Source organism: Trichoderma ghanense (genome assembly GCF_004382785.1).
Source record: "Trichoderma ghanense strain CCMA-1212 chromosome Unknown scaffold_9, whole genome shotgun sequence".
Taxonomy (NCBI): domain Eukaryota; kingdom Fungi; phylum Ascomycota; class Sordariomycetes; order Hypocreales; family Hypocreaceae; genus Trichoderma; species Trichoderma ghanense.
This window is the reverse complement of record NW_027395672.1, coordinates 410,652-433,683: the sequence shown is the minus strand read 5'-3', so window position 1 is coordinate 433,683 and position 23,032 is coordinate 410,652. Positions and strand designations below refer to the sequence as shown.

Here is a 23,032-nt window from a genome sequence, read left to right as displayed (position 1 = left end):
TTTCCGAACGTTAACAGATCAAAATCCTGTGCGACCCACGAAATGCCGTTGTTTATGCACGTGTACGTCTCTTTGGCGGTGCGTTGGCTTGAGGCGGGATGGGCTGCATTGCATTGGATGGAGGTGAGCTGTATGATGTGCTACTATAATGGATAGGGTTCCAGCTCTGGGTGTGAGCGACGACTGATCCTTTCAGGGCATCCCGCAGCTTTGGAGCTCTTTTTCTGGTGCTGCTGACCAAAATCCTCCGTCTGCGCTGGAGTACATACGTGCAGGAGGCATGTATGTATGTACTTGTATGGGGTTTGCGGGCCAAAGGACCGGGTATTTGCCTTACTTATTACATGCAGGCTCAAGTTTGTGCGACGCCTTGGGCACAGCACCCTGCGCAAACACGTTTCAGAGGCAGACAAGGCAGGGCGAATCGCAGCTGCGACACAACTCCTGGCTGAGGAGACGTAGAATCAGGTTATTGGTAGTTGATTCGTACCCAGCAGTTTGTGCTGTGGCATACTTACGGATTGGAGACGAGAGAGGCAGCCGGGCCAGGAGTCCGGAGAGAGGGTCCTGAGGTACTCCGGGCTCCGGTATTTCCAGTGGGTGTTTTGCATGCCTTGATGCTTGCTTATTTGCCGCATTGCGACGCGACTCGACGTCTGTTCAATCACGAAAATCGTCTGCCAGGTAGGCATCGCAGATACCTGTTGATTCGGACGGACGACCGAGAGGACCGGGAACCAGTTATCAGGTAGTAATCAGCACCAGTACCTGATCAAGGGACCGTAAAGGTGCGCAAACTTCAGCGGCGGACATTCTTGTGTCTCTGCCGCCATGCGGCCTACCACGTCGGGCTTAAGGCCGTCATACGGGCCACCAAAAGGCTCCAAGCCCATGTTGCCCGTCTAGGAATGCGAATTGAAACCGTGTCGCCGTTCTACTTGGTCGAGACCCCTAAAGAGGTACTCGGGAGGTACTCCGCAGTGAGCACTCAACATTGAACCGCGCTACCGGTAGCCGCCAGAAACGTCAGGCACTAAGGCGGTACAAGAGGCCAGGTCACTCGCCGACTCCTCCAATTGTGTTGCACCAAGTACTTCGCTGTACGTGCCGCCAATATTTGGATTTCCACTCCATCAAACCGTCTCCGCCTCGTCCGTCGTCTCTGGCTCTTCTCCCTTCTCTTCTCTCCTCCGCCCGCTCGACTCTCATTTTCCACCAGCCTCGCAGCGCCGGTCCGTTCCTTTCATCACTGCCTGTCGCTCTACTTGCATGCGCGGCCCCGGCGACGAGACGAGAGAAGCCGGCTTCCGTCTGCAGTCCCCCGCTTCGAGAGCCATGAGAGACCGGCTGCATCCTGCAACGCCTCCAGCCCTCATCTAGATGAGGCACCGACCTTCGCGATCGCCAATTCCGCCTCTCTGACCCCCCATTGTCTGCTTGCAGCTTCGCCTGACCCAATGTCGTGGGACCTGCTGCAGCGATTCCTCGAATCCGACGTCTTCAATGCGAATCCCTTCCTCTCCGTCTCCTACCTCTCGTGAGTTTGGCAAACACCTGGCATCTTCCGCACCCAGCTTTGCCTGGGAGCAATGGAGCTTTGCGGAGCTTTGGCAGCTTCAGTTCCAGCCGCAGTGAGAGTTTATGATGCGTACAGAGCTAACGTGCGTCTTTCAATGCAACTGTAGTCGCTACGCCGACCATGTAGGCATTCACTATGTCCTCTGCAACAAGCTGCGCCAATTCCCGTACGAGGACATCGAGTTCTTCTTGCCGCAGCTATGCCACCTCATCATCAGCGTCGACAATGAGTCAATGGCTCTGGAGGAGTTTCTGCTGGATCTATGCGAGGAGTCTGTGACTGCCGCATTGTTGGTACGTAGCCGTAGCCGACAGGTCGCGAAAACACGACGCTCGACGAGAACGGGACGAGACCTATTTCGCCGCCCACCGAGATGCTGACCTGATTGTTTGACGCAGACATTTTGGCTCTTCCAGACATATCTGCACGACCTGTCCTCAAATCCGCAGTCCAATGCCTTTCAGACGTGTCGCCGAGTCTACAACAAGGTGCAGCACATTGTCTTTGGGCTGGCAGACACTGCGCGCCAAAACAAGATCAAAGAAAACGTCCTGCCCGTTGCCGTGCTTTCCAGCTTTGTCCTTGCGAGCGTCGCCTTGCCAATGATACCCAGATGGGCTGGCCCTCTTGCTGTCGCACAGGCTCGCAAGCCTCAGCCCATCACCGAGGATGCTTCGGACGGAAGTGAGACGCCAAAGCCCATCCCGGCCGCTGCCTCGACAAAGCCCACGAGGGCAAACACCATCGCCAGTCCCATCTCGAAGCCCCGGCGCGTCAAGGAGCCAAAATCCCCGAGCGCATCCGATCCCAGTATGGACGTGGACGCTCGCCCCTCGCCACGACGAGCAGGCTCGCAAGTTCCCATCTCCCACTCGCCGTTGAATCCGGCCTTCAACCCGGACGCGAAAAGACCGTCTGCGCTTGATATGAAATCCCTCGAGGCAAGGCTCAGCACCGCATCTCTGCCTCTGCCGTCACCGAGAGGCCCGTCGCGACCATCAACTCCCGTGTCCGCAGGAGTCAATGCCAGGCCCTCGGACGGCATCCATCGACGACATTCTCACCATTTCAAATCGCACTTGAGCCCAACGAACCTCTCGCCAGCGCAGAAGGCACAGCTTCTGAGACAGCATTACTTCCGATCGCAAACCCAATTCTTGTCTGCGCTGGAAGGCATCTCCAACCGGCTGGTCGCCGTCCCGAAACCCGCCCGCATGAGCGCTCTGCGAGCCGAGCTGGCCCTGATTGGCAGAGATTTGCCTGCCGAAATCGACATTCCCATCATTTGCCCTCCGACGCTGATTGATGGGGCGCCGGGCAAAAGTCGCCATCATCGAGTTGTGCGACTGAACCCTGCCGAGGCCACGGTTCTGAACAGCGCCGAGAAGGTGCCGTATCTACTAATGATCGAGGTGCTGAGAGACGACTTCACGTTTGACCCCGAGAGCCCGGACAACCAGCGACTGTTGACCACTCTTCTCGGTGGCAGCGGGCCCACCAAAAGACTGTTTGACCTCTCTTCAGAGATTCCCAGGGCTTCCCAGGTCGTTCAGCCTCCCGAGCCCGTCATTGACAGCGTATTCGAGCCGACCTCGGGCGATCTGGGGAGCTCCCCACTGCTCAAACCCTTTGACGACGAGCCTCCGTCCGTTGGCTACCACTCGAAATCCGACCAGCGGTTCTCTAGCGGAGCTACGACTGCGTCTACGACGCTGGATGCCATGACACCGCGCACGTCGGGGCCCTACTCTTCGCGATCGCCCAGTCCCGGCTCTCGACGGCGGATGACGCTCAACATGGCTCGCGCCGACCAGCCCGATTTCTCTGCGCTAGCCACGCACATGAGGACAGCCTCTCAGATGCTCGCCCAGCTTGAGGCTACGAGCGGCAAGCGGCCCAAGCACGAGGTGGCTGCGATCCGAGCCAAGATCATTGCCAGCATGCAGAGCCTCGAAGAGCAGAGCTTTGACGCAGACGAGCAAGGCCCCACGTTCGACACCATCATGGCCAAGGCCAGCACGGCCAGCGCCATACAGGGCGTCGATCCGGATCTGGACGAGGAGGAGGCCCCGGTGGACCCCAACATCAACGCCAGCGCAGGCAGGGAGAGGATGGAAAACGACATCAAGACGGGAGGCGTCCAGCGCCGGGGTGATCGCGACGACCCTAGTGCGGCTGTCTTTGGAGAAGCCTGGGAGGCCAAGAAGGAGCGGATCCGCAAGTCGTCGCCCTACGGCTGGATGAAGAACTGGGACCTCGTCAGCGTCATTGTGAAGACGGGCGCCGACCTGAGGCAGGAGGCCTTTGCGTGCCAGCTCATCAGCGTTTGCCACAAGATTTGGGTGGAAGCAAAGGTGGATGTCTGGGTCAAGCTGATGCGCATTCTCGTGACCGGAGAGTCGTCCGGCCTCATCGAGACGATAGCCAACGGCGTGTCCCTCCATTCGCTCAAGCGCAGTCTCACGCTCGCATCCATCGAGGCTGGAACGAATCCACGGCATCGAATCGCCACGCTCAAGGACCACTTCATCAAGGCATTTGGCCAGCCCGACAGCAAGCCCTACAAGGCTGGCCTCGATGCCTTTAAGCGCTCACTAGCCGCGTACAGCATCATCTCCTACATCCTGCAGCTCAAGGACAGGCACAACGGCAACGTGCTCATCGACAGCGAGGGACACATTATCCACATCGACTTTGGCTTCATGCTGTCCAACTCGCCTGGCTCTGTTGGATTCGAGGCCGCGCCGTTTAAGCTCACGCACGAGTATGTGGATGTTCTCGGAGGACTCAACTCGCCAGACTTTGAAGACTACAAGAAGTTGTGTAAACAAGCTTTTCAAGGTAAGCCCATTTCAAATGAAGACAAATCATCTCGGCTTCTAACAAAATCTCTCCCTTTTTTTTTCTTTTTTTTTAGCTCTTCGACGCTCCGCAGACTACATCATCGACCTGGTCGCAATGATGGGCAGAGACTCAAAGATGCCGTGCTTCGCCGTGGGCGTGGCGCACGCCACGACGACGCTCCGCCAGCGCTTCCAGCTGCATCTCAGCGCGGACGAGGCGGAGAACTTTGTCGAGACGGACTTGATTGCCAAGTCGTATGGCAGCTATTACACACGACTGTGAGTTTTTTTTTTCCCCCTTTTACCAAGTACCTTATCCCCCGTGAATTAAAGACGGGTGAGAAGAAAGAGGGAGAGGATGCTAATGGTTGCATAGGTACGATACTTTCCAATATCGCACACAGGGTATATACTAGACGTACAAATTACCGTTCATGTACGCGGGCGTTTTCAAAACCATCAAGGAACAGAGATCAACAGAAGAGGCGGTGGTTTGTCAAAGGTCCCACAAGCAGGTCTCAATGTTTGCGTTCGAATTGGCGAAAAAAAAAAAAAACAAGGCGTCAATGTTCCCCTTACATATACCAAAGGAAGATATCATAGATTACATACCAGAAGCAAGAGAGAGTGACTTGTCTCTCTTTCATGATCGCGCGAGTTTGGGGATCATATCTTGGCTACCTTCATATCTTAGTGTCTCCTTGTATGAGCATTCTCAGCTAGGTACTTACCATGCTTGAGGTATACCTGCATTGTGTATATGCGAATGGCGCTGCTTTATCGAGTAGTAGTAGGTAGTCAGGGGGGGGGGGCGACAAGAATTATGACTCTAGACGAGGGAGATCAAGAATATCAACTATGCATTTATTCTACATCATTTTTACACCCCTGCTCATTAAGTACGTGCTTACGCAGTAAACATGCTGCAGATGACTTGAATGCAAACAGACCCATGGTCTGGATTTGTTGATAACTACATATACATCAGACACGCATGCAATCGCAGCGACTTTCAGCTCCCAAAGCTGCACTTCGATGGAGCAAGTTTCACCCCATCGTATCAGTCAGACCATCAATCAGTCCAACCACGTTTCCATGTGCTTTCATATTCTCCCCAGGCCACTTGATGTCTCCTCCCAGGCCAACCTCACCATCGTCATTCAACGCAGGCTGTCTAGGAACTTCATGGCTCGCCGCCCTGCTGCGCCCGTCCCACCAACGCGCCGCCCCGGGCCGCCATCCTTGCCATCCTCCTGGCCTGGATGCCGCTCGTACCGTGCCGGCGTGGCCTGTTTCTGCTCCGCCAGAAGGGGCTTCTAGCCCCAGCGGCCGCCCTCCCTCTCGGCCTCGAGCCTCCGCATCCGCTCCTCGCCGTCTCCATCGACCGCGTCGCTGCGCCGGCTGCGCCGTCCCTTGCGACCCCCGTCGTCGGCGTCCTCTCGGCTGCGCTTCGAGCCGGCCAGGCCTGCGAGCCCGGCCATGCGCTGGGCTTCTTTCAGCAGGCGCTCGCGGTTCCGCGCTTCGCGCTCCAGAGTGTGCGCGTCTTTCTGCGCGCTGCTCCCGGCAGAACGAGAGCCTCCCTTGAGGTCGAAGCCGCGCGGGCCCGTGGGCGGATCGAAACCCTTGTCGCCGCCTGGGGTGGCAGTGCCATCGGCCGAATGCTTTCTGCTGCCGCTGCCGTGCCGGCTGCTGTAGTCTCGGCCTCTGTCACGATCGCGTTCTCTGTCTCGGTCTCGATCTCGGTCGCGATCGCGATCACGATCACGATATCGGTCCTTGCGATCCTTATCCTTGCGGCTACTGCTGCTATCCTTGTCGCGCTCTCGCTCCTTGTCGTGACGCCTCGACGAATGCTCGTAGTCTCCCCGGTCACGGTGTGAAGAGCGATGGCCGGATTTCGCATGGTCGTCCTCTTCTTCCCTGTACTTGTCCTTGCGCCGCTCGTAGTCTCGATCCTTGTCCTTGTCCTTGCGGCTGCGGTGGCTTGAGCGTTTAGCATCATCGGGCGAGGCCGATCTGGATCTCTCAGCTGCTTTGTCGTCTTTGGGTCGTTGGGATGGCTGCTCGTCATCCTCGTCGTAGTGATGCCTCCTGCTGCTCCGGTGCTTCCTCCGGCGATAAGAGTCGTCCTTGTCCTCGTCTCCTACAGACTCGGAACGCTGACGTCGCTGTCGTCTGTGCGAGCTCCTATGCCCACGGCTGCGGCTTGGGCTGCGGCTGCTGCGGTCTAGGCTTCGGCTTCTACTACTCACCCTTGAGCCAGAGCGTTCAGGCTCTCGGTCTCGGGCGCGATCTACTCGCTCTCGCTCCCGGTCCTTCTCCTGGGCGCCACCATGGGGCCCGTCGATTTCCCCGCCTCGGTCACGCTTATCGTGACCCCTGAAATGCTCCCTGCTGCGATCACGATGGGGATCACGGTCCCGCAATCTGTCCAGGTTGGGGGTACTACTTCTAGAGCCGGGCTGAGTAGCCGGGTTCGACGGCGACCCCTGCGACGGCATGGTAGCAGCTTTTGGCACTGGCAGGCCGCTGTCTTCGATCTGGAAACCCCGTGCTCGCAGGTTCAGCAGGCTGGTGTTGGGCAGTCCCTGGCGCATGGCTTTCGGGCCCTTGGGAGCATTGATTGGTGCGTCCGGCGCGGACAAGATGGAGCGGATGGCCGCTACACCGTTTCGGTTTTGCACACTCGATCCATCTGGCTGGGCTGTTGATGGGCGCACGGGGCCCCCGGAGAAGACGTCGTTGCCCGGCACCTCGCGCGGTGCAGATTCCGAGTCGTCTTGCTTGGGCCCGTCAGTGTCGGCGCCAGCTTCGCCCTCTGATGCCCTGGTCTGGCTTGCGCCTTCATTGGCACCCTCGTCAACCTGAGCGCCTGCCGTCGTGGATGTCGGTTGCTGCCCGGCTTCGCCCTGGCCCTGGAAGGCTGCTGCCGCTTGTCCTTGGTTGTACTGGGAGTATTGGCCCTGGTCTTGATAGTGATTCATGGCACCGCCGTGCTGATGGTAACCGCCCCGGCCGTAGCCTCCATAGAATCCGCGGCCACGGCCTCGGCCTCGGCCGTAGTTGTTGCGACGATAGTCATTGAAGTGGCCATAATTACCTTGATTGTATCCTGTCTGGAATCCTGAGTTAAAGTTCCCATAGTCACCAGTTCCCATGCCTGGGCCATTTTGATTGTAATTATTTTGGTCGAAATTCCATGACTGTGCACCGTTCCAGTTCTCATTGGAGCCTTGTCCAAAACCCCCTCCAAAGCCACCCATGCCGTTCATGCCAATGCCTTGAAAGCCTCCGTTCATGTACATGTTCTGCATCGGGTCCATGCCCATCCCCGGCATGCCTGCTGCACGGTCAGTCGTCTGAACAGCACTGTAAAAGGGACGACGGGGGGGCTTACCCATCATAGGAAACCCGCCAAAGGAATTAGGCCCCATCCCATTTTGCATAGCCATCATCATTTGCATCTGGTTGAAGTCGCCGCCTGGGAACATCATGTTTTGCTGGAATCCACCATTGGCTGCATCGCCACCATACTGTTCTTGGTCGTTGCCGGCTTGGCCAGCGCCATCGTCGCCTTCGCCCGCGCCATCTGGCTCTTGGCTTTTGGTCGTGTCATCGCCTTCATCAGCTGGGCCTTCGACACCCTGGGTTTCAGCGAGATCTGTCTGCTCTTTCAGCGGCAGCGATTCTTCCGCATTGTTCAGTGTTGTGTTCTGCTATCGGGGACGGGGCACGTTAGCATGGTAACAATAAGGAGTAGCAAACTGTTGGGCAAATCAAACCTGCTGATCCTGCTCGTGGCCAGCGGCCGGTTCGTCAGCGCTCCGCGGCGCCGATTCTTGCACAGGCACTTCTTCACTGGCGTCTGTCGCCTTCTCTGCCGGCCCTTCCATCGGAGTAGCGACATCGGCGTCGGGCAGCGACGGCTTCGGCGCATCAACCGGCGTGGGGGGCGCGGAATCGTTGGCTTCTTTTGGCCGAGAGGCTTCTCGCTTCTTCTCCGCCGTACGCAGGAATACCCTGATGGTGGTCCGCAAGGACTTGTTAGGGTTACAGTCGGCCGCGGATAGCGGAGAGTGCTCGCAGACGGGGCACGACTGGGGGAGGTTCGAGTGGCCTTTGTGCGATTAGAGCTTGGTCCGACAGAGCGTTCATCAAGAGCATGCGACGTACAAGTTTCGCAGATGGCCTGTTCACAGCATGGCAGGCGGAGGGCGTTGACAGCCAGCTTGCTGCAATTGGCGCATCGCAGTTTGTGCGGGATATCGTCGGGAGCCAACGAGCTGAGAGCCGCAGTCAGTATCGTGTCTCCATCAGATAAGTGGTCCATTGACTTGGAGATGGAACCCCAAACGTACTTGATCAGCTCGGCCTGAGCCTCGGAAATGGACGTGGCCATCGTTGCCAGCGGGCACCAGCACCAGGTCTATCTGCGCTGGACCATGAGGCTTCGCGATAGTCGATAGAGGATAGGCCAGAGACCGTTGGAGGAGCCACCAAACGAAGAGGTGTCCCAGAAGAGGCAGAAGCTGGTCACGTCACGGCGTGACTCAATGGGCCGCGGCAGCGCACTTCATTCACGCACCACGAGGCAGCAGTTTGCCAGTCCGCAATCCGTCCAGCCCGTACGAACAGCCAGAGAAGAAAAGGAAAAGCTGGTGCAAGTGCTGAGATTGTGAGGAGTTTGACGCGCTTCGGAAAAAAGAAGTGGACCTGACAAGTTGGAAGGCGAGCACGACCAGCAGCCGCTAAGCTGCGATTGGGGGGTCACGTGCCGGCATGCTTCTTCTGAGGAGGCTGCGGAATCGCATCAAATGGGCTGGCTGACGATTATGCGGCGATGTGTAATACCTTGAATCAGAGGGCGATTTATGCGTCGGTGTTGACTTGGGCCTCACCTTGAGTTCACTTTTGACATTGATGTAACGCTTTACCGTTCCGTCACATTGTGGCAGCTGTACGTGGCGAATCACAGAGGGCGAAGCGTTGACTGCAGCCTAAACTGCCTGTCGTTTGGGCGAGCGAATCAATGGGCGGTTCGGCAACAGCTGCTCCAAACCGCAACCTAGCATCGCATGATGCATAATGAATCCATCATGTCATGCTAGGTATTGAAGATGATACTAGGCGATAATGGAGATATGAAGAGACAACTGTAGATAGGGTTGACAACACGGCAACCATGGATAACAACGCAACCGTGTGCTTGGTGCAATTCACAGCTGCCGTGTTATGCCGGCAAAGACGCCCCAATACCACAGACAGTCAAACGACGGCGAGATACTATTGCAGCAGAAACTAGCAGACGTCTAAATGATAAACGACATGGCGCACTCAAAACTATAACAACGCAAATGACTCCCGGAACGCAAGGACTCTGACTCCCGAATGACATGCCATAACAGACCCCGATCCTCGTCTGGTAGGTAGGCGGCGCAGTAGCAGCAACAGCAACCGACGGCATGGTGCTTTGTATCTTGTTTATCAAACCAACTGTCTCTCCCATCTAGCAGGCACATCCATCCTTTGCGCCCGCATCCCTCGGCCCTGATAAGTTGACCCGCTGCTCGTCTGCAGCCCGGTTCGCATTGCCCGCTGCGCCGGGTCCCCTGGCACTCTTGAGCGACGTCTCGGGGATCGCATTTGCAATGGCTGTGAAGACCTCGGTAACGTTGTGGCCCGTCTTAGCACTCGTCTCGAAGAATAGCAGGCTCTCCTCGTCGGCATATGACTGGGCCTCTTCCGTCGACACCTTGCGGGCGTCGCCGCCGTCCTCGCCGTCCGCGTCCTCGCTCGCGCCCTGCGACTCGCCCGCCAGATCCAGCTTGTTTCCTACCAGGGCGATGACGATGCCGGGCGAGGCCTGTCGCTGCAGCTCGGCGACCCAGTGTCGGGCCTTGACGAGGGATGTGGGCTTGGTGATGTCGTAGACGACAAGGGCGGCCTGGGCATTCCGGTAGTACATGGGGGCCAGCGAGGCGAAGCGCTCCTGGCCGGCGGTATCCCAGATCTCAAACTTGATGGTTCGCGTGGGCAGGTTGCACTTTTGCGTCAGGAAAGCCGCTGCGAGTCCAGACTTAGTCGAGGACCAGAGCGCAAGGGCTGGCGGGAGGGTTGGGGAAAGGACGGCTTACCACCAATGGTCGGCTCTTTGTTTTCCTGGAAGTCGTTGTTGACGAATCGCAAGACGAGGGATGACTGCAAAAGACGTCAGTAAGTGAAGCCATCGAACATGAGTATCGCAGGGCGGGATTGGCGACCTTTCCAACGGCGGCTTCACCGAGGAGCACCAGCTTGACGCTGCTGCTGGGCTTGGGAGCTTCCGCCATCTTTCTGCGGCACCTGCTGGGGGACTCTGGATGCTATAAGCAGCTTGAAAGCAGAGAGGAGAAGAGCGCCGGTTAGCGGAGGTATTCGGAGAGGCGGGCGAGGCTGATGGCGATCGAGGATTTGCCGGCTTGCAGCTGCGGGCGAGAGTTGTTTGTAAGTGCAAAAATACAGGCCACTGCAGGTGATGCGCAGGATGGCGCAGTTTCTGGTGGTCAGTGGCAGCAGCAGTAAGTAGCAAGCAAGTTCCTGGTGGGTACGAAGTCGAGTACACCTGAAAGCACCGGTTGCATTTGATGGAGCAGCGGCCGAATGAGGCGCAACGATGACGAGGGCCTGCGGACGACAAGACAGAGAGCGCCAGCCACTCACAGCCGGGGTACGAGAGGCCAAAGCGGGTAGGAGTAGACAGTACTTGTTTTTCTGCATCATTGGAGGGCTAAATGCCGGTACTCATCACTCCGCACAGATGCCTGTCTGTGTAACACCCACTGACCAATCTCAGCCCACCGTTTGAAGCGCTTTCGGCGGGGCTGCCTCGGCCAAACGTTACGCCTATGCCCGACCGCTCCCCGCCAAACTCTTTGGGCCTGATCTGCCGGCAGAAAAAAAAAAGTTAGTACGGGCCTAGTTAGATAGTTTCTGCTGCAGCCGCGGATCCTTCAAGGTTCAAGCAACTTTTTTTTTCTTATTCTGATATTCACGGTATTCGCCAACATTGACGCCTCATTGACCCTTTCTTTACGACAGGTAGTTGAGGGCTGATACAGCTGCAATAATGGCTGGGCGGATATCTCAGGCGGCAACCAAGGACAAGCCGTCCAACTCGAACAAGCGGAAGCTCCTCGACGACAGCGACTCAGACTCAGACGATGCAGGAGCAGTAATTGGGAGCTCCGGCTTCAAGGTGAACGAGGAGTATGCGCGCCGTTTTGAATACAACAAGAAACGAGAAGAGAAACAAAGATGTGCGTGCCAAACGAGGCCTTGCTTGCCCCAACCAGGTGGACTTGTATGCTAACGTTCCCCAAGTGGAGGAGAAGCTCAAGAGAGACGACGACGACGACGACTCTTCCTCCACCGACGAGACAGAAGACGAAGACGGTTTCCTCGCGACCGAGGATCTGGACGCCCAAATCTCCGCCACACTACAAGCCATTCGAAACAAAGACCCCCGCGTCTACGACAAGGACGTTACCTTCTACCAGCCCGACGACGAGACCGCCCCAGCAACCAAAGAGAAGAAGGAGAAGCCCGTTTTCCTCCGCGACTACCAGCGAGAGAAGCTCTTGAAAGGCGACATCGGTGGTTCGGATGACGAAGAGGAGGCTCCCAAGACATACCAGCAAGAGCAGGACGCAATCAAACAATCGCTCTTGTCCGAGATCAACGCCGCCAAGGCCGAGCAAGACTCGGACGACGACGAGGACGAGGATGGCTTCATCAAGCGAAAAGAACCCGCGCAAACCGATTCCAATGGCGTGCACCCGTCCAGAGCAAAGGCCGTGAAGCTCTCGGAAGTCGACGTCAACAATGCAGACAAGGACCCCGAAACGTTCCTGTCCAACTTTATGGCAGCGCGGGCTTGGGTTCCCGAAGAGGGCTCGAGATGGGAAGCGTTCGAGTCTGACGACGGAGAGGACGACAACAGGGCGGAAGAATTCGAGCAGGCCTACAACTTGCGGTTCGAAGACCCGGAAAAGAGCAACGAGGTCCTCAAGTCATACGCCCGAGACTTTGCCGCCGCGCGATCCGTCCGACGAGAGGAAAAGACGGGGCGAAAGCGCCAGAGAGAACTCGAGCGCGAGAAGAAGGAGGCCGAGAAGCAGCAGCGCCGCGAGGACAAGGCCCGGTTACGGAAGCTGAAGCTCGAGGAGACCGAGGCCAAGCTCCAGAAGATCAAGCAGGCGGCCGGCGCGTTTGGCAAGGAGCTGACGGACGAGCAGTGGATGAAGTTTTTGGACGACGCGTGGGAGAACGACAAGTGGGAGGACGAGATGAAGAAGTGGTTCGACGAGGAGTACTACGCCATCAACGAGGCCAACGCCGCTTCCGAGGATGAGGACGGCATGGGCGTGGATGGGGAGAAGAAGAGCAGCAAGAAGAAGAAGCCCAAGAAGCCCAAGTGGGACGACGACATTGACATCAAGGACATCATCCCCGACTTTGAGGACGACGAGGCCAAGCCCAAGATTACCCTAACCGACGACGACAACGACAACGACAACGAAGAAGCGCAAGGCGCCGCTGAGGAAGAGGACGACGATGACGCGGAAGAGCCTGCGGCCAAGAAGCGCAAGTCGTCATCAGACCACAAACGCGCCAAGCAAGAATCACAAAAGAAGGCCCGCCAGGAACGCTCCAAGCTCGAAGCCCTCGTCGACGCAAAGCTGCACCTGACAGACCACGACATCCTCAAGAAGCAGGAGAAGGAAGCCAGCGCCACAGGCGGGTTCCGCTACCGCGAGACCTCCCCGCAGGCGTTTGGCCTGACGGCGCGCGACATCCTGCTCGCGCCCTCGGACAAGGTGCTCAATGAGTTTGCCGGGCTGAAGAAGCTCGCCACGTTCCGGGACGTGGAGAAGAAGCGCAAGGACAGGAAGATGCTTGGGAAAAAGGCCCGGCTGAGGCAGTGGCGCAGAGATGTTTTTGGCAGGGAGTATGAGGGCACGGGGCCGACGTACGGGTTTGAGCGGCTGGTTGGTGCGGATGAAGGAGGGAAGGAGGATAACAGCAAGAAGAGGAAGAGGAGTAAGGACAAGACGAAGAGTAAAAAAGACGGGGAGGACAAGGAGGAGGGGGCGAGTAATATCATTGGGGATGTTGACGGGACGAGGAAGAAGAGGAAGAGGTCAAAGGGCAAGAAGGGCAAGGCGGAGGAGAGCGAGAGCTGATTTGCTTTTATATCTTTTGACGCTCTTTTGCTTTGCTTCTTCTTTGTTTATCTTCTTTAGGGGTATGGGAGAGTGTGTATTTTATGTGTAGATGAGGAAGCAAAAGTACGGGATATATAATGGTGCCATAGATGGGAGGTAACTTAGATAATCTTCCTTTCATACATTAAGATGCCATATTTGTTCGAATAGGAACCTTTTCGTATTCATAAATCGTACATCACATCAGCGACCCATGAAATCTCAGATGTTGAAATAACACCACGACAGCAGTTAAAAAGAATAATCATATCCTGTGAGAATAAACGTAAGGCATATACATGAGAATACACAGTGGGACCTCTCTCCCCCCCTTTCAAGTTCTCCCCTCGACTCTGTATCCGTCACCTCTCTTCCATTCAACTTCTTCTTCTCCGTCTGTATCCATGTCTTTCCGCAAGGAAAAACTCACTCATGAAAAAAAAAAAAAGTAAAGACTGCCAAATACTTCTTCCTGTTTTTTCGCCCCCGACGGGTTCAAATCTTCATTCCTCCTTTACACTAAAAGAAAGAAAGAAAAGAAAAAAGAAAAAAGAAAAACTCCGCCGCTCAAGTACACACAAGAGACAACAAAGCAAGCCAGAGAAAAAAGAATTGCAGCAGAAACATTAAAAGGCATCCCATCGTCATCCCCATCTATCGCCTTCTCAAACGATCCTTTTCTGTTCTCTTCTTTGAAAAAGAGACCCTCAATGAAATGAAAGCTCCAACGGAAAACAAATACACTCCTCGCCCAATCAATTCGGCTAGGGAAAAAAAAAGGAAGAAAGGTTAGAGGCGTTGCCGAGTAAAGACAGAGTTATCCCACCCGAAACCGAGAATAACAAGAAGAGCAAAATGCAGAAACCAAACGCAGCGTATCATCAAATGTGTATCGACTAAAGAGGTGCAGGGCTTTCCGTTGCTCTCTATGGTGCAGATGCTTGGCTCGCTAGGATGAAGAAGGAGAATGGTCGCAAAACGTACATCATGGCAAAAGAATCATCGGTGGCCATGACGGAATTGAGAGCCGACGACGTTTTTTTCAAAGCTCCCGAAGAAACATGCCTCAATTAACGCAGAAAAGTAAAGAGGATGAAAGACAAAATCGGGGAATCAAAGGGACAAGGCACAAAACCATAGCCCCCTTCGGTTCAATGCAAATGTATGTTTGCCTCAAAGGGCGTTCGTAGTCGTAACAAGGTCATCTGCGTTCCTATGTAACAAGATTCGTTGCGGAATATCCAAACGTTGAAAGGGATTCAGGTGTGCTTCGTAAGAGGGCGAGAAATCGGTGAGAGAAGGGCGGCTGTGGCGTCAGTCGATCCCCTAGATTCGGCTCTGGCTGGCGCTGGTCCGGCTCCTCTCATCCTCCTCCTCGATGACGTCGCTCAGCCGCGTGGGATGGTGATGCCTGGGCACCGTGTCCCATCCCGGAGTCCCGTAGCCCTGGCCGGAGTAGTCCTGGGGGTTGGAGTAGGTGCCGGTCCACTGGGGCTGGGGGGCCGATGTTGACGAGGGCATGTTGGCGCCGCTGGGGTTTGTCGTGGCCGGGGTGTCGTAGTCTTCTGGATCCAAATCAGAACCTGTGTACGTGGAGGGCGGCGCAGCGAAGGGGATCTTACGGCCGTCCCCGTCGAGGATGAAGTTCCCCTGCGCATCGATAAGGTACTCACCTTCGCTGTAGCCGCCCTCGGAGCCAGCGCCTGCGCGACGGCTCGGATCCTCCTGGTGGCCAGTCTGGTATTGTCCCTGTCCGGAGCTGCTGCTTCCCGCGGTCGTCTGTCCTCGGCCCTGGGCAGCCTGCTCGATGGAATACGCCGGCCGCTGGTAGTCGGACTGGTAGCCTCCGTGCTCCCTGGTGCTGCTGTGTCGGCTGGGGCCGCCGCCCTGGGTCATTGGCACTACCTGGACTCCGCCCACGACGGTGGGATGCCCTGACTGGAGCGACAGGGTCCTATCGCGCTCCTCCTGCTCGCGACGCCCGAGTTCCTCCCACGCCCGGCGGGCTTCCTCCTTGGAAATGGCGAGCTCCTTTCTCATCTCTGCGAGCTGCTTCTGCGTCTTGGACACGCCGCGCTCGTGGTCGATGGCTTCGCGGATGGCTTGCTCGCGCTCCCTCCTCTCCTTCTCCAGCGCCGCCTCCAGCATGGCATTCATCTCGTGAGCGCGCTCCAGCTCGGATCGGGTCTCAAAGAACCACCTCTGGAACTTCCTCTCGGAGCTGGCGCGCAGGCGCTGCAGCTCGACCACGGCGTGGAAGAGGTTGGCGCCAGCTGCGGACAGATCCGTAACTTGCCGCGCCAGCTGCTGGCTCATGGGGTCGCGGTTAATGTCGTCCTTGTTCTGCTCGAGCTTGCGGATCCAGTAGCTCGTCAGTCCTTCCCAGTGGGCAGACAGCGTCTCCCATCGCTCAAACGCATGGGGAAACGAGTTGCGCGGCTTGGTAGGGTCGGCAGCCGTGTCTCCGTGCTGTTGCGCCGCTGGGTTGCCGGCCGGGAATGCCTGGGGAGGGGTGTGGTGTTGCTGGTTGCCAGCCATCTGCGCCGGACGCTGCTGGGGCGGGAGGGCCTGGTTGGGCGCGACGGCAGCGCGCGGAGGATGTGACGGGTCGAGGGTGGTTTGGCCCATGTGCGAAGGATTGATAGGGTGCTGGCCATCGGCAGTCATGCCTTGGCCAGCAGCAACGCCAGCAGCGCGCCGTTCCGCATTGCGACGCTCCGTTTCCTGCTGCACTCGCGCCTCCTGCTCGGCGCGACTCTTCTCCAGCGCCTGCTGCTCAACTTCGGCTCTCTGCCGGGCTTCTGCCCTCTGGCGCGCTTCTCTGGCTGCTCGCTCCTGCATGATCATCCTAGGCCCTCTAATGCCCGACGGTGAACTTGTGGGCGCGGGCGCGGCGGCCGGCATGCGACCAGGGGCAAGAGCGGCGCCATTGGAAGTGGCTGGATGGCCACCGGTCATCAGGTCGGACATGCTGGCGGATTCTTCGACCTCGTCTGCTGTGAAGGGGTGAGGTCCGCGGAGAGCCTCCTCTAGAGCGAAGAGGATCGCGTCGTGGGTGTGCTTGGAAATGCGAGGAGTCTTGAGCCTTGGCTGCGCGGCGTCAGTGGAAGCGTCGGGATTCTGGGCTTTCGCAGTGCCCGGGGGATCTTGACGCGATCGCTGGGTCTGAGGCTGCTGGCGCTTCTCCCCGTCAGCCTCGTCAAACAGCGACAGGCCAAGCCCGGTGAAGGACGAGTCGGAGTCGGCAAGGGATACAATGCTGGGGTAGAAGCCCGCGGAGGCAGCGGCGATGTGGACGCGGCGTTCCGGCTGGGGTTTGGGCGCGGGCGCAGAGTCGAACCTTGGGGTCCGGCGGAGAGACTTGTGCTGCGTAGACGGGGTTGAGAGCCTGGTGGGAGGCTCGTGAGGAGGCTGCGACAGGGCGTGTTGCTGCTGCTGGCGTTGCTTGGGTGAGTGCGTGTCTTCGTGGATCGCGTTACGGTCGTTAGGGGCGGGAGGAGGTCGCTGGGACAAGTCTGCGGCGCCGCCTCGCGCAGGGGGGAGGAGAGACAAGTTGAACGAGGTCTGTCACCGCCAGCTGGCCGGCGGTGATGGTCGGAGGCGCGGGCGAGGACCAGCTCAGAGGAGAGGAGCTCGCCGGTGACGATGGATGAGTCGAGTCGTTTGGGGGACTTGGATTGACTGCTACAGCCAGCTCGAGCAGCGACAGCAAGGGGTGAAAAAAACAATACAAGGAGAGGCTATAGAGGTGAACAATCCGCTGCTTGGCCAGACTCGGACCAGCGACGTGAGGTGATGTGCGCCAGACCAGACGGAGCCCGGGGGGGGAGACGCCGATGCCGATTCAGTTCAGGGCAGCCGAGCGTTGCAAGGGGTCGAGCGGCGGCAGGAACAAGCAGCTGGACGCGAGATGCGATCAATATGATGTGCAACTATGCACGCAGGTGAATCGTGCAGCGCAGCGAGAGGCGGCAGGAGACCCAATTGCCCGCAGACGCCGTGAGGAAAAGGCGGGCTTCAGCTCCGAGGGCAGACAAAGAGGCAAAGGCGGACCAGGGCGGTGATGTCAAGGAAGGGCCTGGGTTGGGAGGGAAAAAAGCTGGTGGCAGGGGAGGGAATCGGAGGTGGAAAATGGGGGGCTGGAATGGCTGCAAGCGCGGGCACCGCAGGGCCTCAAAAAAATGGCCAGGATGTCAGCGCACCTGGAAGGACAGCGGCTGTGCTTTGTATTATAGCGGCTGGTCAGTGCCAACAGTTGAGCAGAGGAGTTGTTTCGTGAATTGACAGGGCGTGATGCGAGGTGGTTTGCGGCGGTTTAGTACGGGTTGATTTGATCCGATCTTGATCTGGCGGGAATCGGTAGGCGGGATGATACGAAGTAGTAATACGGAGTTGAGCAGACACCAGATGGAATCAAACAGACGGTTGGGCGAATTGGATCGAGAAAATCTGCAGAGCCGACCGTTGGTCTGTTCCCGTTGTCTCCAGGTCCAGTGGAAAGCCTGAGCTGATGGAATTCGATGGGAAATGAACCTCGTCCGTCGTCGACTTCTTCTTCTTTAAGCCTTTCTGCTGCAACGGCCCAAAGAACAGCACATCGGATGCCTCCCGCCGACTCGGGCTCGTGGCCCCAAGCAAGGCCTCGATGCGCCAAAAAGGGAAAAAAAAGCTACAGAGCAAATCGGCAAGGAGGACAAAAAAAAACAATGAAGAGGGAAGGGCGGGAGAGAAGGTGAAAGGGGGAGAGAGATTGGGAGAACGGAGGTGACGAAGATGGTGTCATGCGCGTTGGGCGAGGCGTCGTCGACGTCGACTCGATCGATGCGCTGGTCCTGGCCTGGCCTCGGCCCTGGTGCTTCGGATTCCTTCCAAGGTATTCGTCGCAACAGGAAATCTTGCAGTCACCACATCGACAATAGCAGAAAAAAACGGCCAGCAAAGCTCAGATGGTGGAGCGTCGGGCTGCAGGTTGGCGTCTTAGTCGGTGCCGGTACATGGACTATCCGCTGGCCAGCCTGTTTGGAGGCCCAATGCAGTGCTGACCGTTTCTGAGGCCCGGCAGGGCTTGCGTTCTTCCAGGGGGGTGGCGGAGGGTTTGAGCAGAGACCAGCAGAGAGGTGCGGTGATGCTGCTGGCAAAAGGAGGCGGCGCTTTCTGGAGGTAAGATGCGAGGATAACGAGGATCGAGAATGGAGAAGGTGGTGGAAGACGGAAGTATCCCAGGAGATATAGTATATTCGAGAGCATATCCAATCTTGTCCGTAAACACAGCACATACAACAGATGAGCCGCCGAGTCCCAATCGCGCGAAAGGCGAGTAAGCAAAGCACTCAAAGGCAGGCCCTTTCTCTGTCCTGCCTCGCCGGCTGTATGTACGAACGAACGAGCATGGTGGAGGTCATGCCAACCGCATCACGGCCGCCCATCTCGGCAACCTCGTCCTCCTACTGTACCGCCCTCGTACCCAGCAGGTCCCCCCGCCAGAGCAGGTACATGCACGCTCTGCCGCGCCATGGCGTCTGCAGCACGTACCCTCGCAGCGACGGCGACCTGTCTGCAGCCCCAGCTGAGACCCGACGGCAAACCAAGTCAAAAGTCCAAGAATGCCTCGAATCAAGGAGAGACCCAAGCCGGTGAAGCAGTGCTAACAACAAACAAGTAGCCACCAGAACCAGCTTAGCAGATGGATTCGGTGGGCCGGGGACCGCGATGCACCATCGCCGAGATGGGCTTGATGGCCATCTTGGGCACGTTGTGCGCTGGACTTGGTAGGGTTGTATTATCTTTCTGGGGGTTTGCAGGGCATCCCCTGACTCGACTTGGTCTCTGGTCTGTTTACTGCAGTATCGTGTTCCTTGTTCCATCCATCATGACCTGTCTCTTTGTATCATGCATGTCTGGCCTGTAGGTCTTGTCTGTACCTGATGCATTGTCCCTTGCGTGTGGATGTCAAACAGCAAAAGGCGACGACGAAAGCGGGCATCAACCAGGAACATCGTGGGGCAAGGCAAGGTATCTATCTACTCTACATGGGACCAGCATCCACCACGCCGTCGCCCAAGGCGGACTCCAGTCCCTCTCGACAAAGCAAACAAAGCGACCAGGACCAGGAGACTTGACGACAGCTTGTCAACACAGATTAGAAGTGCCAGCAAAACAACCACCACCTTGATCTCCCGCTAGGTGAGGCTGATGATCTCGCCTACGCCACGTCGCAAGCGCGCCACGTCTGCTCTAGGGTACCTTACACATGTACTGCGTCTGTACTTGCGCCGTCCACGCTCAGAGGCAGCCAGATGCAGCCAGAAGCAAAGTATCTGGTGGGTACCTCTAATGCAGCATGAACCCGCGATGCCCAAGAGACTGGCTCGTTTCCCTCACTCCAACGTCATTGGCAATGATGAAGACACTCATTCTCTTCTACTGCTCTGTATCTGCTGTACAACTCATCACCGGGCGTTGCGCCTCCCGTGTCTGCGCGTGCCGTGGCGGGCATCTTGTGTCGCCATCAGCTTCAGCCACAACCCAAAATACACCACTCGCCTCACCTTGTGCCCAAGATGTCGAGATTGCCCGTTCGTCCTTTGTGGCTGGTCCATTAGTTCGTCGAATAAAGAACGTCCGCCTCACGCCTCTCGCGCGTCCAATACGCTGCCATTGGGGAGGTTGCACCACAGCGGCAACACCCAAAATGGCTACAGACAACTCAACTTGATTCCCCCAACGTTGAAATGGTCGTTGTCCGGGAACGGTGGCGGCACGGCTCGGCCCTCCCCAAAAAAAAAAACCGAAAATAAATCGAATACCTACCTAATGAGCTTCAATGAGCCAATTGAGTGCAATGACCCAAACTTTGGGGTTGGAGTCGTTCTTAGCAGACAGCTGGACGACGTCACGTTGCTCGAAATAGAAGCGCTTCATGCAGCTTTGCGGTGGATTCCGTATGTCCACTACAAGTAACTCTTCCCAACGTTTTGTGGCCAATGTGGCAATCGATGGTGTCATGATACAGGAACGCGGCCACTCCTTTCGTCAATCGGCGTCATCGTTGGTTATGCTGCAAGTTGCGAACGAGTCGGTCAGCTACAGCTGCAAAGAGAGCGATGCTCACAGCCTTGATTCAACAGATTTGTGACGATCTGACGCATCAACTGTCAAGTGTAGGGTAGGCCCTCTCAGGCCAGGAAGAGACGACTTGCACCAGCAACGCCTAGACAAATGGGATTACAGATGGCTGCAGTCAAGGCACACGCAAAACAACGTTCTGTCGCGGGTGGCTTAGCCTGATCATAATTCACCCTGATCTAAGAGGAATCGCGAGATTCCGCGTCTGGTGGCTGCGTGTCCTGCACAGGCACGCCGTCCGGTTGCACGAATCCGTCTGCACCGGCTCGTCGCATAACCTCGTGCTATTATCTCAGGATGCAAATACGAAACGCCCATTCTGCTCAACAATACACTTACGGAATTACGATCTGTGCCAACAATACCATCCCATACATCATGGTCAATCAACACAAGAACTCTCCAGATGAACATACAAGTCTACGATGCACATGTAATCCTCCAACGTACACGAGGTCAAGCTACGCGACTCCCCACGACTCATGAAGCTCACCAACAGCAACTTGTAGCCATAGAGACGAGCTCTGCATTCTTCAGTCCCGGCACTCGCACGGCATGCACCGCGTTGCGCCACGTGTGGATGGGCCGATTGCCTGTGTCACCAGCACACCAGAGCCAAAATACCAGCACTATAAGTGACCATGAAGCATAGCTTTCGAACACTGAAGCTTGTGCGTTGCCCGGTGAAAGAGGAGATGGGTCGTTGAGCCGTTGAACGACGAAGACGTGAGAACAAAGGACAGTCGCGGAGCTGCCATCTCAAGGGACTTGATAGGCCGTCCGGCAGGCTTCTCCCAACCACTCCGCGTATACCTGAAGAGACGCGAGGAAAGGAGAAGTAAACAACATCAGACCAGCACAAAGGACGCAAACCGATTGCCGAACCGTCCTCAAAGACGCGTCCCGTCCAAACGTGTAGATCCATAGACCCATCCAAAAGTTGACAACCCCATACGCAGTCTCATCCCGGAGCTTCTTCTGCTGCGCAAAGCACTGCAATGTGTGTTTCCCATATCTCGCGGAAGCAAGCCGGACCTGATCCAAGTCTTACACCTCAGGTTTCCCCGTGCATTGTATGTACTTTCGTACTTTGTACGTATGGAGTAACTGCATGTCTCAGCTTGGGCATACTATACTACGTCCAACCCCCCCCCCCCCCCCCGGGCCCTTGTCCGAGGATCCCGATCGACCGGGATAAATCAGCTCTGGCGGATTTTCGATCAGACGGCAGGATGGGAAGGGCGAAGGGGAAATTGACGGGCAGGGATTTGCCCTCCACGGGAGGCAGGGTCTGGATAATCCCAAGTTTTTAAGCATATCTATCTGCCTTGCGTACTGGATATTAACTACAGTACTCTCGTACGCCTTTGGAGGCATCTATCCATACTCTGGTCTCTCGTGTAATAGGTGGTTGGTTTGACTGACAATGTCGGTAGCTTCCCAGGAGTATCTATGCAGGTACATGTAGCTTGTTTGCTGCGTGTAGTCCGCTGCCGCCTTTGAAGGATGGAGCTGAAGTACAAATAAGCTTCCTTTGCCGGGGGGCCTTGAATCCCGTGCGTTTGCTTGGGCCTTTTCGGAGCTCAGCTTCCGGTGAAGAAGTTGGGGCGCAGCGGCAATGCCGTGAGATGGTCAGGGCTCCTCTCCAGCTGGGAGTTCCAATTTGAAGCTGGTAGTAGGAGTGGGTAGTAGTAGTATCTTGACGCCATACAACGTAGATGTGCCAATCTGGCGATGGTCGGAATCCTGCGACCTTCTTAATGTGGGACATTGATGGAATTGAGCAAAGGGAGCTTCTATATTGTATTGTACTTATAGATTCTCTCAAGTCCCTTCAATAACTGTATAGATATTGCCAGCGAGAATACGCTGATCTATCTATGGATCAAGTACGAGGAGATGGACCCATCCCCTTAGCAGAAGGTAAGGCGCAAGTCCCTCCATCGTAAGAACAACCATCTTCTGCCCCCTTGGCGACAAACTCCAACCTCCAAACCGTTTCAGCCCTCCGTAGAAACGACCCATCCATCATGTTTGCCCAATACGAAAAGCAAAAACCTCCCACCCTCCCGCCACCCCGTCGAGCCCGCGCCCAGAACGCAAACGACGTACCCGCCATGCTCCGCAGCAAAATCAGCACTTCCGGAGCCTCTTGCAGAAACACCAGCACTCCCAATCGTAGATTTCGCCTCCCTGGTGGGCAAGATAGCCGTAGAAGAGACAAGGTCTAGGAAACGCGACGC

At 56.7% G+C, this 23,032-nt stretch overlaps 5 protein-coding genes across 5 annotated transcripts; 2 read left to right on the top strand and 3 right to left on the bottom strand.

Moving 5' to 3' along the window:
- Window positions 1-1,443: 1,443 nt before the first annotated feature.
- CCMA1212_007226 (Phosphatidylinositol 4-kinase pik1) lies at window positions 1,444-4,838 on the top strand (the record flags this gene model as incomplete). The annotated part of the gene is made up of 5 exons (XM_073704398.1): window positions 1,444-1,537; window positions 1,686-1,872; window positions 1,978-4,420; window positions 4,497-4,701; window positions 4,799-4,838. The coding sequence occupies exons 1-5, from the start codon at window positions 1,458-1,460 to the stop codon at window positions 4,836-4,838; spliced, it is 2,955 nt and encodes a 984-aa protein (XP_073557073.1). The 5' UTR covers window positions 1,444-1,457.
- A 900-nt stretch (window positions 4,839-5,738) lies between these two features.
- CCMA1212_007225 (uncharacterized protein) lies at window positions 5,739-8,821 on the bottom strand (the record flags this gene model as incomplete). Its single annotated transcript, XM_073704397.1, has 3 exons — window positions 5,739-8,138; window positions 8,205-8,539; window positions 8,596-8,821. The coding sequence occupies 3 exons, from the start codon at window positions 8,819-8,821 to the stop codon at window positions 5,739-5,741; spliced, it is 2,961 nt and encodes a 986-aa protein (XP_073556973.1).
- A 1,107-nt stretch (window positions 8,822-9,928) lies between these two features.
- Window positions 9,929-10,764, bottom strand: CCMA1212_007224 (Vacuolar protein sorting-associated protein 21; the record flags this gene model as incomplete). The annotated part of the gene is made up of 3 exons (XM_073704396.1): window positions 10,683-10,764; window positions 10,557-10,620; window positions 9,929-10,485 (listed from the first exon to the last, which is right to left on the bottom strand). The coding sequence occupies exons 1-3, from the start codon at window positions 10,749-10,751 to the stop codon at window positions 9,929-9,931; spliced, it is 690 nt and encodes a 229-aa protein (XP_073556974.1). The 5' UTR covers window positions 10,752-10,764.
- A 763-nt stretch (window positions 10,765-11,527) lies between these two features.
- Window positions 11,528-13,643, top strand: CCMA1212_007223 (Protein kri1; the record flags this gene model as incomplete). Its single annotated transcript, XM_073704395.1, has 2 exons — window positions 11,528-11,717; window positions 11,782-13,643. 2 exons carry the CDS (start codon window positions 11,528-11,530, stop codon window positions 13,641-13,643), a joined length of 2,052 nt encoding a protein of 683 aa, XP_073557060.1.
- A 1,347-nt stretch (window positions 13,644-14,990) lies between these two features.
- On the bottom strand, window positions 14,991-19,406 carry CCMA1212_007222 (uncharacterized protein; the record flags this gene model as incomplete). The annotated part of the gene is made up of 2 exons (XM_073704394.1): window positions 14,991-17,228; window positions 19,380-19,406. The coding sequence occupies 2 exons, from the start codon at window positions 19,404-19,406 to the stop codon at window positions 14,991-14,993; spliced, it is 2,265 nt and encodes a 754-aa protein (XP_073557061.1).
- Window positions 19,407-23,032: the final 3,626 nt, after the last annotated feature.